Here is a 16,285-nt window from a genome sequence, read left to right as displayed (position 1 = left end):
CCATGAAGGTAATTCCCAAACCTGTCTGCTTCCTAAGTCTGGTTTACTCTCGCTCCTCTAAATAGTATCCTTCAGTATCCTCACTTCTCTGCATAGCATCCGTAAGTGTCTTCTCTTCTGGAGACATTCTGCGGCTGTGTTGCCAGCCAAAGCTCATTCCAGAATCTGCCACTGAGTCAAGGGGCAGCTTAGCTGTGTAAGCAGTAAAGGCTCAAAGAAGCGGCAGGCAGCCCGCCTCTCATCAGAAGCATCCCTCTCATGACTGCCTTCGTGCCGCTTGCCCACGATGTCCCTGCTGAAGGGCAGGCACGCACTGAAGGGGAGGCTCAGATGAGTCTGTGCAGGGGGCCATCACTTCCTAGCCCTCCTCGGGAGGCCAACACTTCTAAACTGGATGCAGGTGGAGGGGTCAGCAGTGCCAAGTACCTCCTTGCTTTCCTCCCAAGTCAGCTCTTCCTGGGGAAAGCAACCCCTGGGTGTGTTCACTGTGAGAATGAGGAGTATGCGAGATTATAAATAGCAACCCCCCCCCCATAAGCATATTCCAGCAAGACATCTGGGGAGCCTAGAGGAAGATGAGTAAGTAGGAACAATGTCGGCCAGCTGTGACTATCTGCCAGAACATGCATTTTGAGGTTAGAGAGCTGCTCTGAGGACCACCATTTCTCTCTGATCTAGTTCTAAAATATACACTTTATATACAGAAACACTCCCCACCTCCAAGCAAAACAAACCCAAACAAAACAACCAAACAGCTGGCTCTCATGACTGGATTATATGAGGTATAAGAGAACTGTTTGGACAGCATTCCTTGCTAGGGGATGATGGGGAAGAAAAGCTTCCTAGCTCCATCATCATTAAATTGCGTTTCATGGTGGGGGGTGGGGGATGGAGGGATGACAGCCGTTTTCATTCGATCTAAATGGTCTGTTGGCCATGGAGAATGGGGGAAGGCGCTGTCCCTTTCTGGTACTCAGAAAATGTTTACACTGCTTTGATCCTTACAACTGAGGCCACAGTCTCCTAAAGAAGTGGTGCTGCCTGCGAGGGGGCACGTTCAGGGCAGAGCACACAGATGGCTCCTTCCTCATCCCATCCTCGAGCTGTCTGCTAACCACTGCCTCTGGCAGACTTTACTTTGATTACTGTAACCTCCCAGCAGGGCCCGGGCCACCTCCAACAATCACAACACCTCATTAAGCCACAGCTCCCAACCTCTCCCCCTCGGCCTCCTAGCAGCACGGTGCCAATAGGGAAAGCTTCCGATGGAATTTTAGCTCTACTTCCTTTCCCTCTCCCAGCCTGTGAAGGTCTGATGAGGTGCCTAAGCAGTGAAGAACTTCAGGGAGAACTGGAATCCGAGGGTCTAGAAACCCACAGCTATCTGTTAATTACGTGAATGATAATCACTGAGCTGTGAGTGTTAACTCAGATTCTCGGAGAGGAGAATGGAATCCCAATGCTGGGTAGCATCCTTAACTGGCTGCAGACAGAGATGTGAGATGCAGATGCCCCTGCTTCAGCCTTCTGCCCACCAAGTGAGCCAGCTTTCAGCCCCTGCTGGGGTGGGTGTCAGTTTTCCGTCTTGCTTACCAGCTACTTCTCTCTCTGGTGTCCTATTAAGTCCTTTGTCCTAGGGCACCTATACACCAGTCATTCCTCTGCTACTTGTGGTTTTCCTCAGGAAAGCCAGATGTAGCTGGAAATCCTCAGAAGCTAGGTTGTTTAAAAAAGAACCAGAAAATAAAACAACAGAGGGCCAAGTAAGGCATCTGCCGTATCCGATAGCCTCCAGCCCAGCTGAGGGGGAAGCAGATACGGTCTGAACACTGGATACCAGCTCTCATTTTTTGTATCCAGAGCATTTGATCTTACTACTCTGATGAGGATGATAATAAAACCTAGCCAATGATGTCATAACCGACATGTGAAATGAAGATAATCAGATTCTTTCCTTCAACCATGGTGAAGTCATTTAACAAATAGGAGATTTACATTCTACATGAAGAATACAGTGATGCACTAAATAAATCTTGTTTCTTCTTTATTCAACAATCATTTGTTAGGAGCATGTTATACCCAAGGCCTAAGTGAAATAGTAAAAAATGTATGAATGTCCTTGTTGCCAGTCCTAAACTTGGGCGCCAGGATCTACGTAAATCCTAAATGGCTCTGAATATTTTATTGAAACTAATGTAGTCACATGTCCTCTTTTTGTTTGCATGTACATCCCTCACCCCACCCCCATGTGCCTAAAGTTTTTCTGATTGTGGTAACACTCAAAGTCACCCATTTCCATTTGCTCACCAATGTCCCTCTTGACTATGAACTTGCAAGATGTCTGCCTGGAATTACACACACAGCCTGTGGCCGTGGAGCTCTGCAGGGTTATGTGGCTCACACAGGGACTGCGCTTTGAACCTTGGTACCATGAATCACCCAACTTGGCCAACTAATCATGAATGACAAGAACTCGCAGCGGGACACTATGAGCAATGAAAGTTGAATTCATTTCCTCTTTCCTTATGGGAACCGCAGACTTTGTTTGCAGGCAAAGCCCAGGTGACTCAGGACACGAAGGGTCTTCAAGAACTCTATGGTGACCAGACTTGTCAGGAAACAATGTGATGGACCCAAATGAGGTGTCTGAAGGGAGGGTGGCCTAGAAGTGACTCCTTATGCAAAGCAGCCCTTTTGCTTAGAGCCAGAGGCAGACAAGGTAGTAGCTGAGCATATGTCTGATTCCAGGCCCCAACGCTTACTACCCAGTTGATGTTGGATGAATGACTGACCTTTCCATGCCTCAGTTTTCCTCATCTATAAAATGGGGATGATAACACTTACCTGGCAGCCTTGCTCTGAGGACTGGTTGATGTCACATCAGTAAATGACTTAGAACTGTGTTTGGGATGTAATGAAGAGTTGATAAAGGATTGGCACAATTGCTACTGAGGCACAACGGGGCACAAGCTCAACCTTGATAGGGACACCGGGAGGCCCATGTTCACACCATGAGCACTTTCATTTCACAGCGTCATGAAGAATGTGCATATAATCCCCGGTCTGGCACCAGCACCCCAGCCTGGCAGTAGATAGCGCTATCACAAACAGGATTATGGCCCTTTCAGGGACACCCGCACAGCCACAGGGAAAAGGCTCTTCTCGTGGGAAAATTTAAGGTGATAACACTGAGGCAAAGGGATTTCAAATGTGTTTCCATCTCGTTTAAACTCAGAGGAAAAAAAAAACCTCTTCCTTAACACCGAGTTTTCTGTACCAAAAGCCTCCTTATAGGAATGGCAGCATTGTGAAGGCTTATGTGAAATCTTCCTGTTTTCTATCACTGCCTAAATTGCTGCTCTAAGTTTTCTTAACCTCAACCTTATATTTCAGGGAATTCGGGCCAGGAGAAAAACAAAGCTGACCTCAAAATAGTTAACTGTTGGCTATGAGTGTCCTAATGCTGTGAAGGCATCCTGTCAGTGAGCTAGAGCGATTTTCACACTTTTCAAAAATGTCTTGATTTCCAGAGATGAAGCCTAATGACTCCCAGTGGGGAGGGTTTCCTATGGTAACAACATAACTCAGCCTGCTCTGATTTATTTCTCTCTCGCAGAGCAAGGTTGGTCTGAAGAGAAAGAACAGTTTTTGTAGGACAGAGCTGTTAAGTGTGGGTAGTTTAAGCTACTTGCCTTCTGACCTTTTTCTCGGAGGCTTGATTGAACATCGATAACGTTTTTGTAAGAAGTGAGAAATAAATAAATACAGAGCTACGGAGCTGTCACAAGTGGTATAGGAACTCCTTAAAGAGTCACAGGTGTTTGTGCTTTGGGGTCAAACACAGTAATCTCCAGTGACAGGGGTCTTTTTCAGGATGCTGGGCTTTCATGCACGGCATACCTGGATTCTTATGGCCATTCCACTAAACTACATTTGAGTTCAACTAAATGGCTGTACTTTACCATCCATTCATTGTAAGAGAGAGCTTAGCTACGAGGCTGGCTATCAGCTCTGATTCCTCTGACCTGGCCTTGCTATACCCTCTCCATGAAGGGCTGCCCACCATTCCTTCACCCACACATTGATTTAGCCTCATTGCCTGCACACATTTAATCAATGAGCTCTACAACAGACTTTAAAGAAAATGAATAAACTCTCTGGTTCTTTCCTTTCCTTAGCTTACCAAAACTTGCTCCCACATCCTGCAGAAGGAATGAAGCCCTGCTGACATGTTGATTTCACCCCAGTGAGAGTGATTTTGGACTTTTGACTCCTAAAACTACAAGATAATCAATTTGTGTTGTCTTAAGCTGCTAAGTTGTGATAACTCCTTATAGCAACCGTAGAAAATAACACAAGTGCTTTTCTCTCTGCTCCTCTAGCCCCTGCCCCATGCATGCAGAATGCTATCAGAGCATGTGGCCCCCAGGCTTGGTGTGGTTAGTGTCCCACTTATGTCCTCATAAGAGCTGGAGCTCCCTGAACGCTGTTCGTCTCTTCCTTACATTCATTACTAACACGCACAGCGTTGCCTGCCAGACGTAAACACTCACTTGATTTTTTTTTAAATGCATGCAGGTAGGGAAAGGTATTTCTCCCCTTCTTGCAGCAGGAGAACTGGTACAACTCTGCCATGCAATGGAAGCAATGCATAAGCAGCAACGCAGTGCAGGAGTGACAGGAGCAGCCTCGGCGGCCAGCAGCATGTGAACGTGAGCCTGGCCAGAGCAGAGAGGCACTGCACCTTCTGGCATGTGTGAGATGCTCGAGAGACTTTGAAACCAGAAGCTTAAGGGCTGCACTGGATTTGTGAAAACTTGAAAAATAAACAGAATTCTAAGAAAAATATTTTCACAGATCCTCCAGGCACCGCAGGATGGCTGAAAGATAAGGTAACTGCTGAGCTAAGATGGGAACACAAAGGCAGGAGGACAGAGAGAGGCTCAGAGGTGAGAGCTGAGTATGAAGGAGACTCAGCCAAGACAGATGCCATGGCAAGAAGCAGGGCAGATGGGCAATGGGCTGAGGAGCAACAGGATTAGACAATGGGGATTTGGAAGCAGGAGATAAAAACCAAAGGAGAGCGGGGGATGGCAAATGTCTGTTTAGGGCAGGACTTAACCTCGACACGAGAAACATCTGAAGCAGACAATGCTTTGTTGTGTTACATGAGGAGGGGGCTGACCTGTGCAAAGGGGGATGGGCAGCGACCTGGCCTCGACCCACTGGATGCCAGCAGCACCCTCCCCACTGCTGGGACAACTAAAAATGTCTCTGGATATTGCCAAATGTCCAGCGGGTGACAAAATTGTCCCCCCAGTTGAGAACTAATGACTTTTAAGAGGACTGGGAAGGAGCCCACTTTATGCGGGTGTCCTTGGCAGAGCAGCAGAAGGAAAACTACAGAGAAGAGACAAGCCAGAGGCTAGAAAGTGAAAGTTGGCGGGTAAAGACCAGAATCTGCCCACAGGGGGAATCACAGCCAAGTGATGGATGAAAGAGAAGCAGGGACAAGAGGGCACGCAAACAGCAGAAACAGGGGAGACGAAGACCCAGAAGGAAACTGGGGATGACTGGCCAAGAAGGAAGGATGCCGCCTGAGAGGGAACTGACTTCAAAGCGGGTCTCTTGGGGGGGGGGTGGTTTACTGACGGGTTACTGACATGAGGGGTCAGGGCTCATTAGTCTTCCATGAGGAACTGGAGATGTGAGCGTCAAGTCCGTGTCACACTGCATACACATAGCTTTCGGGCCCCTTATAATTACACCACAGATAAATGCTGGAACCGAAAGTAGATTCAAAAGGTCCCAGCTCCGTTGCTGATGAATTAGCAGGATGCTCATTAGAGATCAAACCAAATAAACAACCCTCAAGATACACTCAGGTCTAAACATCACTGATCAAGCAGAGAGATGGTAAACAACTGACCTGATACACCTCAAACAAGAAGCAATGCCTGTTGACTAAGTGAACCTTAACCAAGGCAGCTTGTTTTATCTGGCATTCCTTCGGGAATTTGCATTGTCAGTAAAGATTAGGACTGAAGAATGCAAACCCATGCGGCTCTTACCATCCACCAAAGACAAGCCAACAACCTCTGAGAGAGCCGAGTGCTGGGGTTAAGGGGGAAGAGGGGGAGGGAGGAAGGAAAAGAGAGAGAGATCCCAAACTCCTCCAACTTCCTTTAGCAAACCTTGGTTGCAAGAGCTTACCCTCTGCTATTCTTTCTCCATCTCAGTGAATCAGTTTTCAGCTGGAAGAAGATTCCATGGGACTCACGCTAAGTTTTCAAAACGTTTTGCCGAGGTATTTCTTTGTAGTGACTACAAAAAATGTTCCCCCGCCACGTACTCTCATAATCTCCAAGTTCCGTGAGAGTTTGAGGTCTGATAAAGACCTGTCTCAGGGCCAGGCATGGAAATGGAAGGATGGCAGGCAAAAGTGCCAGAGCTCCAGTTCTGAAACCTGATCTCATTCTTCTCCTGGCAGCATTCTCACGTACATCAGTAGACTGGCCCCATGAGGACAGGTTCAGTGGATGTAGCTCAGTTTTGCTGCAAGGAGAGAGGTCAGCTAACACAGAAAGGTGAGAACTTATGGGGCCAGCTGGTGGCAAGAGGTACAGAGGAAGGATCACACCTGAGCCTAGGCGAGGACCGTGAGATTCCCAGGGTTACTGGCTATGGCGGTGGGCCTGGAGCCTTCCCTGGTTCTGATTATATCCCTGGGCAAACATCCTGGATGTAGTCTGCCTCTTAGGAGAAAACTGCTGAGATGCTTTTTTCTCCAAAGGGCAATTTACTGAAGTGTTGAGAGCATGGGCCCTGGGGCCCACAATGCCCCAGTTCAAACCCAGCTCATTACTTGTAACTCTGTACCTTAGTCAAGTTAGTTGAAATCTCTGCCCTAGTCTCCTCATCTGTAAAATGTAGATAGTGACAGAATCAGAAACAGAGAATTATAATAAGGATTAAATGAGATAATACTTGTAAGGTGCTTTAAAAAATGTATGCAGGTACCAAGTGCTCATTAAGTGTCTGTTATTCTTTGTGCCAAAGTTCTTGGAAAATTATCATCATTCATTAGAAGCTTGCAGGAATGTGAATTTCTTGGTATATCGTAAACAGGACTCCATTTTAATTAAGAAATGTATCCCACATTCAATTAGAATCTCACAACTTTAAGATTTTTCTATATAATACCGACTATCACATTTTCTTTAAACATAACTGCCCTAATGAAAGACTGTGACCTCCTTAGGAAGGGGCCCTGTGCACTATTGCAGATATTCCAGGCCTGACCCAGTTAGAGAAACTCAACAGAAAATAACACAATCTCACCACTGGACAGATGTGAAGAGAGTCTTTGCACCACTCTAGAACTGATCACAGCTGGGTTTTAACTAGCCAGCCCCTCAAACACATTTAAACCATGATTTGATGTAAAATATGTAAAAGTCAGAGAGGCATAAAACTCAGAGGCATAGTTATTCTCCAAGGGTAGATATATATTCATCCTAAAATCTAACAACTGTTAATGGACTTGATTTACCCAGAGCCTTAGTCACTCCCTAACATCTAATTCAGGCACAGTGGTAATGCCACCAGTGTCAATTCTGTTACTTGGTCTAGTCTGTTTTGTGGTAGGATGCCTCTAGCCTTAGCCATCCATTTCACAGAAAATCTCTTATGGAAAGTAAGTTAGATGCCACATGGTAGGTGGCCCACCATAATTAGCTGGATTTCAAGGTTAGGTAAATCTGATTTTTAAGTCTAATTTCTTCCCACTGTCCAATGCTATTTCCCTAAATCCGTTTTTTTTTTTTTAAAGGAAGGAGGTACAGTCAGCCTCATATCCAGATGAAAAAAAATATTTTTAATTACAGTAAGTAACCATGCTCTGCCACCATAAAAGACATCTTGGCTCAGATCAGGTAACTTTTAAAGTCAGCATTCCTATTACCTGTCAGATTGGCTTGGCACCATGTTACTGAGCTGAGAATCTCCCAGTTCTCAACAAATATTAAATAAAAATTCTGACACCCACGGAGGTAAAGGAAATCTACAAAATAGAGCAGAGAAGTTGTAGTACTGAAATGAATGCCCAAACAAGTCAGCTCATAAATCCTGGGGTAATTCTAAGGCTACGTTCACAACCAGAGACTTCGTAGCGTGGGCCAGCGGCCCTACCTCTAGGGCTGGCCCTTTATCCTTCCTTGTTCATGCCTGTGGGCACGGCAAAAATCCAGCTGCACGCCCTGTAGTCTCCATCTGGCCCAGAAGGAGCTGCAGAATTGAGGTGGTGTTAGAACGCACCAGTCCCCCTAGAAACCCGTGGTTTGTTCCTACAGCTGTGACTGGTGGAGGATATTGCCAACTCCTGTGGTCTCAACAGGTTTCTCTGGGAGAAACCCCAGACAGGCACTCTATGTATTAGAACTTTCAAGAATATGACACCCACATCACCTTAATAATTTTTTTCGATTTTTTTTTTTCAAGACGTTCAACCAAGTAACAAAAAGATTCTCTCTTTTTCGGTTGTTTGTATATTTTTCTTTTAGCACCCTATATACATGTAAGGCTAACCAATCTTTGAAAACTGCTTATATTTTAAAGTTCAGCAAAAATTGTGTGATTCTGCGTGGACATAGGAATCAGATGTTTCTTCCTGTCTTGGGAGAAAATTCCAGAGACCTACAGTTTGAATATAATTTTCAGAATTTGTGCAAGTTAAAACTAAGGCAGATGAAGGGCAAAGATAATGTACACACCCCAAAAGCAGGGCTTTAAAACTCTTTTACTGTATTAACATGTTTGAGTCTTCTTGCCTCAAGCATTTCTTCACAATGGCTTGGAGACTAGCGCACTTTAACACATTTTAAGGTGTACCCCAATTTCTCTAAGCTGTTCTAGCCGTACAGCAATCAAAACTGAAACTGAGAAAAACGTGTCAGGGCAACCTTTTCTTTTCAACTTGTTTCTTTTAGGGACATTACATTGCATGTATATTTCTCAAATTTAGTAGGAGCTCTACCTACCCACACTTGTTGAGTCTTGTTTCTATGGAAAGACCTTTGTCTGACAGATGACGATTGCGATATTTCAGGAAGCCCAACAGGAAAAATCTGTGTTTTTAGAGGGTTGGAGGAAAATTTTGTATGTTTTTCTTTTACGGCTACCTCCAACCTCATAACTGATCATGTCATCCTGAATTGATGTCTGAGAATTGGAGAACATATTTGTGATCCGCTTTAAACATAGCACAGGACTTTCTGCTTATAAAATCCTATCAATCAACTAACTTCACCTGAGCTTCATTTTATTATTCAATCCTGATTTTTCCTTTGCCTTAATTGCTTTATCTAATCTTGCTTTATACTATATATAATATATACTGTATATAATGCATATTTAATATATACATATACTGTAAAATAGTATGAATTTTTGTCAGCCACCAGAAATCCTTTTCATAAAGAAAATTTTAAACAAATGATAGTGAAATGAACTGTGCCCCTAACTGGTGGTATTTTGGTCCTTACAGTAATTGATCATTTTTATTGACCACTATTTTTCAATACTGTGTTCATTTTCTCCAAATAAGATGTTGCAGTCCCTTAAAAATGAATACAAAAGCCATTGGTCTTGTTTAAAAGGAAACTCTGCTTTGTGGCCTAGTTTTACTTTACTTTTTTCTTTCCTTTTGCCTTTGGATGCTGGCCTCTATACTCTCCAGCCAGTCAATCCCCCTCTCCACTGACCCCAGATAACACTTGGTGCTCCTTAACAACACCCTGTCCACCAGGGAGTCTAACCTCTAGTATAGTCTGCACACTAATGCCCTTGGCACAGCCCCGTGTCTCCAGGACATGGTAAACTGTATAACTATTCATGCTCTGGTTTGTTTCAGGGAAGCTGACAGGTCTATATGGAAAACATCACAGAGAGTGGTATGCTGAAAAGAAATAATCATACAGAGCCTCCCCCGAGGAGCATTTAGGTCCAGATCATTAATCTTGGTAACACTCCTATGAAGGAGGCAGTAGGTGAGTCCTCTCATGCAGCGTTTCCTAAGTGAGGGAGTAGGGTAGATGGGGGGCAAAATGGGGAGCATGTGTGTGGTGGAGGACAGAGTTTGGGTATCAGGAGAGAAAACCTGAGACCTGGAGGTCGCTGCACCACTCAGCATCCTCCTGCCATCTCCCATGCGGGCTACAGCCTGAGCAAATGCAGGCTTTGTCTTTTACAGGAGTGTTTAACTGTTTCTGGGGACTGGTATCCATACATGGCCATCCCATCTCCTGCCCCAGACCCTCAGGGCCCACCCTTGCAGTCAGTAGCTGTCAATGAGTTTAAATTCCAGGCCTCCAGGCAAAGGTTTTCAAGTGGTGTCTGCTCCAGCTCACCTCTTCCAGAAATGCTCTGACCACTCACCCTCGGGCTTTCCTCCCCAGGCAGACCTAGGCTGTCTGCTTGGCCCCAGCACCTTTTCTGATGTCTCATTCTCATACATGCTCAGTACAGGGGGCTGAAAATAAGGAGATGGCAAAGTTGGCTCTGTCCCTGATCTTCTGCCACACAGCTGTACATAATGGACATGGTTTCGCCATTTTACAGCCTGAACTGCTTTCTGTAAAGCTGCATGTCCCCATATGTGGCTTATTGACTATTTAATGAAGCTGATAACTAATTTCCTACACCATTAGTTATAACTGGTAGAACTAATATCCATAATGCAATCATAGAAGAACAAAATAAAATGAGAAAAAAAGATAGCAAAGTATCAAACTAAGTAGTTGGTAATAAAATAAAAAGAGAACCTCCTACAGAATGGCCTCTTCCTGGAAGATGGAGATAAAACACCTTTGAGGTACAACCTAAAGTGATACAATTTTTTATAAACTCCAAGATAGGTTTATTTTTTATGGCCTTAGGTATTTCTTTAGGAACCCAAACAACTGTTGTGAAATAAACTATTTATCTAGAAAATGCAAAGCGAGGAAGCTAGAACTGAAAATTCTGTGCAATGCATTAATTCAGGTGGAAAATAATAGTTGACTCCTGAGCACTCAAAATATGCTAGACACTGTGAAAAATGCTTTATATGCATTACTTCATTTAATACTCATCAGCATTTATGAGGGAATTTTCCCCATTTTACAGACAAGAAAATGGAGTTTCACAAAGGTTAAATAAGTTGCCCAATGTCACACACCTAGGGAACCACACAGCCTGGGCTTGAATCCAGGTATTTTTTTTCCTGACCCCATGATGGCCATTCCCAGGTTTTGCAAGCTTCTGAGGAGTCTTCTAAGAATTACCATGGGATTTTAATATCAACTCTGTTTTATGGTCTGCCATGTCTATGTAAGATGTATTGAAAAAAAAGCCACCTCACTGAATCAATAAATTAGACTCCTAGTTTCAAGGGGTATTGTGTCAACTGAAATCAGGAATGTGAAAAGCCTTTGGAAAATACAAAAGCATTCTACAGATAACTGAGAATACTGCCATTGCTATTAAAACTGTCAAGGTATATGGGATATGTCTGGTAATTCTCAGTTGACCAGAATATTTTGAATCAAAACACCTGCTGACCTAACCACCAATAAGCACACTGGTAACTTGTGAACAAGCTACCTTCTCACCTCATTATCCCGGGAGCTGCAGCACCACGCGTTTGTTAAAAGGCATGACAACCTCATGCTCTTCCAGTTTAGTTCTGGGCCATGACCACTTGCTGGACTCTATGTCTGTCACCAGTCTCTCCTCAAACACACAAACCCCTAAAAGGAATGACAACTGGGTCACTACCAAATGAGCGGACTGATCGCCCGTGTTGACCGCCCGTGGTTTTCTCGCCGCCCCCAAACGCTGCTGCGTTAGTGAGCACGCGGCACGGCCCGTGGTTAATCGCCCCTTCAGGGTCTCACCTGATCCACGTGGAGTTTCCAGCTGCAACGTGTGTGCGTGACGTTGAACCAGCATTAAAGCAGCTCAGGGCAAGAGCATTTAGAACATCCAGAAAGACCGCGAAGCGCTCCTCATTAGTGTCTATCTTGAATTATGAAATAACTAGCAGCTTTGTTAGTAGGTGAACCGACTAAAGGACTTTTAAGGGGTTTTAAAGAAGATAAGGCTACGCTCTATAAACTGTTATTTCAGGTTAGAAAAGGCGGCTTGCGAGGACCACCCTAACTTTCCAACGTCTCTCCTCCCTTATTCCACTAAGAGAAAAACTGACTGGGGGAATGGCAAACGTTGATCTGACCCCGCCCTTTAGAAATCTACTTACAGAGGGAAGGAACCTATTAACCCCTCTGCTCCCCATCCCTTTACCCGGGGTCAGAATCGGCTCCTCCTTCGCCCAGTAGGGCTACTGGGGTGTAAGGAGCAAACCACCACCCGCTTTCCGTGCCCTGCTCATCTCTCCCAGCCCAGGAGTAGCCGAGAGGGGAGGGCGCAGCCCAGAGCCTCGCCTGCGAGCCTGTCGGTCCGGCGTGGACAGCCTGAGCGAGGCGGCCCGAGCCCCGTGACCTTCGTGCTGGGAGAGCACCGCAGGCGCTAGGCTCACCGGCCTCCCTGCGGCACGTGCGCCTAGCACCCCAACTCCCAGCCTGGTCCCCCAGCCCTGCAACGCCCCCAGCTACTGTGCGGCGCGCAGGTGGCGCAAACGCCCCTGCCCTCCGGCGCCCCCTGCCGGCGGCAGGGAAGGCGGCAGCAGCGCGGAGGAGCGGGGCGCGGGCGGGGAGAGGGCTCCGGCGCCGGGGAGAAGCCGCGAGCCTCCCTGATGGTGCGGCCGCCAGCGAGCCGGGGAGGGGCGTGGAGGCGGCAGCTGTGCAGGAGCCTGGGCCCGCTGCTGCTGCTCCTGGCTCTGGGACACACGTGGAGCTACCGGGAGGAGCCCGCGGACGGCGACAGGTAAAGACTGCCAGCCCTGCTGAGTGCGCGCCTGGTTCGCGGGGTGCGGGCGGTGCTCTCCCCACACGCCCCTACTCTGCTGAGCACTGGCTGGGGCTTAAGTGTCTTGGGCGACATTTAGACTCTGCTCCCGGGTCACCGCTTCCGCGCTTTCTGCCCGGGCTTCTCCGTCAGAGGGTCGGGGCTCCGGGATTCCTCCGCGCCGCGGTCCTGTCGCTCTCCAGTGCCGCGTTTCTTCGGCTTTGCTTTCCCGGGGGTCTGGGTTCGCGCCGTCGGTCCCTGGCCTGGCCGCCCTCGACCCAGGGGCCGCTCGGCGGCCGCGTTCCGGGACCGGTGCGCGCGGGGACGCGGCTCCGGCGATGCTCACGCGCTAGGGATTCCCCGGCGCGCGCTGCCCTCCGCGCCGCCGCCTCCGGTCAACTAAGGAGCCTTCCCAACTTCTCTTAGGGAAGTCTGCTCAGAAAACAAAATCGCCACGACCAAGTACCCGTGTCTGAAGCCCTCGGGCGAGCTTACTACGTGTTTCAGGTAAGCCTTGGGGCTCGGAGAGCCCTCACTGCGCTCCCTGGCTGGTTGGAAAGGAGGGTTTTGGAGACGCGCTGGGGGACTAGGGTCCACGGTTGCGCTGGGACCTGCTGGGTAAATTCTCGGTGCGAAGCGTGTGTGTTTGGATTTGGGGCCAGAGCAACGACGGGTAACCGAGCCTGCGCCGAGAGTTTATGCCGTGAGATCCTGAGGTTGCTTACGGATTCCTCAGAAGACTTGCGCGGTGGAGGTCGGAGAGGCTGAAAGTTCATTAAGGAAAGCGGATTGGGTTGTGTGTGTAAGCAGTGTGGCATAGCAAAGACGAGTGGCTGCGTCTGCGTTCTGTTTTGAAAATACAGAGTCAGCAACAAAGAAACACTTAGCCCTTGGCTGTCTTTTGACCTTCTGCTGGGACGGTATGTCACACTCTCGGTCTCTGGACAAAAAGATGGGGGAGGATTGCGGGCAGTTGATATGGTTGTTGAGGGAAAACAGCCCATCAAAATGCGGTCCCCCAGATCATGGGATGCCTGTTAAATCAGTCAGCTGGGTTGCTTATTTAAACTAAGCCTGAATAGGGCGAGGGAATCAGTCTGAAAAATGGGCCCCGGGTGATTCTTACTCAACAAAAAGAATCTTCTTCTCCTGCTTTTGCAGCTTTTTGAAGGGGAGGGTACGTGACTGTTCACCATTAAACTCTTGGTTTCAGTTCCAGTGCTTTCACTGCCTGGAGGAGGCACACACCGATAAACACCTATCGGTTGCCTGCTTTTTCAAAGTATTGTGCAAGGTACTGGAATCACACTCACTAGACTGTTCCTATCTTTGGGACTCATACGCTGTTCGGGGCACCAGGCTAATACTGGATATTACAAGGTAACACAGCAATCCCCACAAGTGAACTTGAAAGAAAAGGAAGTTTTCCTATTCATAATATTGTAGCAAATATTTATCACAAGGCTTTCAGCTGCAAGAAATGTAAGCTCAGGTGCTCAGAGGTTCAGGTCTAAGTGTTTTCAGGGCTGGTCAGTTTAGTGGTACAAAGGCATCATCTGTTACATCGTATACCATGCTTTAAAATGTTAGCAGTGGACTATCAACAATCAAGTGAATCAGCAGTCACTCCTTGAGCTTGGGAAGGGCTGCCTTCCCTGGGACAGGGGCAGCGAGTACTGAACAACAGGGGAGTTACAGGAGCCTAACTGGGTGAGCAGTCATCCAGCTGGGGAAATGACCTGGTGGTGCTGGCACCGGGATTGCTTGCCTGGTTCCAGCCCTGTTTCATCCACATGACCACAGTATTTCTTAGGACACATTGTTTTCCTATCATTGCAGTACAAAACCTCTGATTTAACGTGGAAAGTGTCCCTGAGATGGTTTGCTCATTTGTTTAGTCCCTGAAGGTCTGACTGCACGTAAATCAGTGACAGTTACAGAATGCATGTCTAATTTTTCAGAAACCGCTGGTACCTGACTAGTGTTCGGAGCTGATTGCATTTGTTCTGCTGTTAACTGTTATTGTCCAGGTTTTTTTTTAATTTTAAAAAGCGTGGTGTTTCTTTCACACTAAGATTCTTGATAAGATTAGCAGTGTCTTTGTATTTTCACTAACAGCTATCCAGAAAAGTTTGAGAGCTAACAAAAAGGCTATGTAAGGAAGGATAAAGAACTTTGTTTTGGGGAATTAGGAATAGAGGATGTTTCCAAGTGGAGAAAATGGTTAATAGTCCCTGTGTGTTTTAACTTTCTGGAGCTCAAGAATTCGTGTGTACTGCTTTGGCTTTATACTATTATCATAGCTTAGCAATTTCTTAAAAATGGTTGGCATTCGCTGCTGCATTTTGCTTTTGAACCCCAAGACTGTAGGATTACTGTGTGTGCCTTAGTTTGTGAATTGTCTGCCCTGGCGTTACAGACCTTTTGCTGCTCCAGGTAGCAAACCAGCAAAGGGATCATTTAGGAGCTTGTTAGTCTCCAGCCCCTCCCCAGGCCTCCTGAATCAACCTGTGAGCTGTGCTTTTGTTTTGAGAGCAGTACTGCTCAAGCTTCAGTGTCCTCGACCTGGTCATGGTGCAAACCTGCTCAGACACATCTTCATGGAGCTCGGAGGCCTTGCAGATGAGCAAGCAGTTAGCTCTTCTACCATGTTACCCTAAAGCTCCAGCTTCCAGGAAGCCACACTCAACTCTTGGATGGCCCCTGATTAAGCTACAGGTAAAGAAGATCTGCTTGGAGAATGCTGACTAGCCTCACTCTTTACCACATATCTTTTGGTGCTAAACTGTTCACAAGTGAAAGCTCAAAGGCACTCCTGAACTTGTTAGTGAGTTAAAAACCTCCAGTTTTTTAATACTAAAATGAGTGGTGGGTCTAATCTGATCTAAAAGCATATGGAGACCTAAGTGATATGGAGAAGAAAAGATGGGTTCTTCAGAATCTTTGTTCTGCACCCCTCCTTCTGCCACCTTTGTACACTTGTCTTACCAGGTTTTTACCTAAGCATCTTTTCTCTCTAGCCTTTCATATTACATCTGACAACTTACATTCAGCACTCTTTTATGCACTTCCTGTACATTATCTCTAATCCTCACAGCCACTTTGCAGCATTTGTGTTCTCAACTTTACAGGGGAAGGATTAAGTAAACTTGCCCAAGGTCACAAAGTTAATACACGTGAGAGCCAAGATTCACACCCAGGTTTGTCTGACTTCAAAGCCTGTACCCTTTCATCATCTCAGAGGTGTCCACAGATGAGGCTGAGCTTCCCAGATCCTGGGATCTAAGTAAGGAAGAAGACTGTAAATTCAGAGGGCTATAAATGTAAGACAGTCTGATAGAAA

General features: G+C 46.6%; 1 protein-coding gene and 1 long non-coding RNA gene across 5 annotated transcripts in view; one reads left to right on the top strand and one right to left on the bottom strand.

The window, feature by feature from the left end:
* LOC118907766 (uncharacterized) overlaps nucleotides 1-12,107 on the bottom strand; it is a 58,088-nt gene extending 45,981 nt beyond the window's left edge. For both annotated transcript variants that reach the window (XR_005022943.2, XR_008998368.1), the window contains exons 1-2: nucleotides 11,934-12,107; nucleotides 11,649-11,786 (exon numbers count right to left, since the gene is read on the bottom strand). This is a non-coding gene — a long non-coding RNA (uncharacterized LOC118907766). The remainder of the gene's footprint in view (nucleotides 1-11,648; nucleotides 11,787-11,933) is intronic.
* A 646-nt stretch (nucleotides 12,108-12,753) lies between these two features.
* CCBE1 (collagen and calcium binding EGF domains 1) overlaps nucleotides 12,754-16,285 on the top strand; it is a 242,005-nt gene continuing 238,473 nt past the window's right edge. For all 3 annotated transcript variants that reach the window (XM_057504229.1, XM_036876714.2, XM_036876715.2), the window contains exons 1-2: nucleotides 12,754-12,921; nucleotides 13,369-13,449. In XM_057504229.1, the coding sequence (XP_057360212.1) occupies nucleotides 12,791-12,921; nucleotides 13,369-13,449 (212 nt within the window). In that variant the 5' untranslated portion in view covers nucleotides 12,754-12,790. The remainder of the gene's footprint in view (nucleotides 12,922-13,368; nucleotides 13,450-16,285) is intronic.

Source organism: Manis pentadactyla, chromosome 6 (assembly GCF_030020395.1).
Source record: "Manis pentadactyla isolate mManPen7 chromosome 6, mManPen7.hap1, whole genome shotgun sequence".
In the NCBI taxonomy this organism is placed as follows: domain Eukaryota; kingdom Metazoa; phylum Chordata; class Mammalia; order Pholidota; family Manidae; genus Manis; species Manis pentadactyla.
Note: the sequence above shows the minus strand (reverse complement) of the source record. Positions and strands in the feature narration are given on the sequence as shown.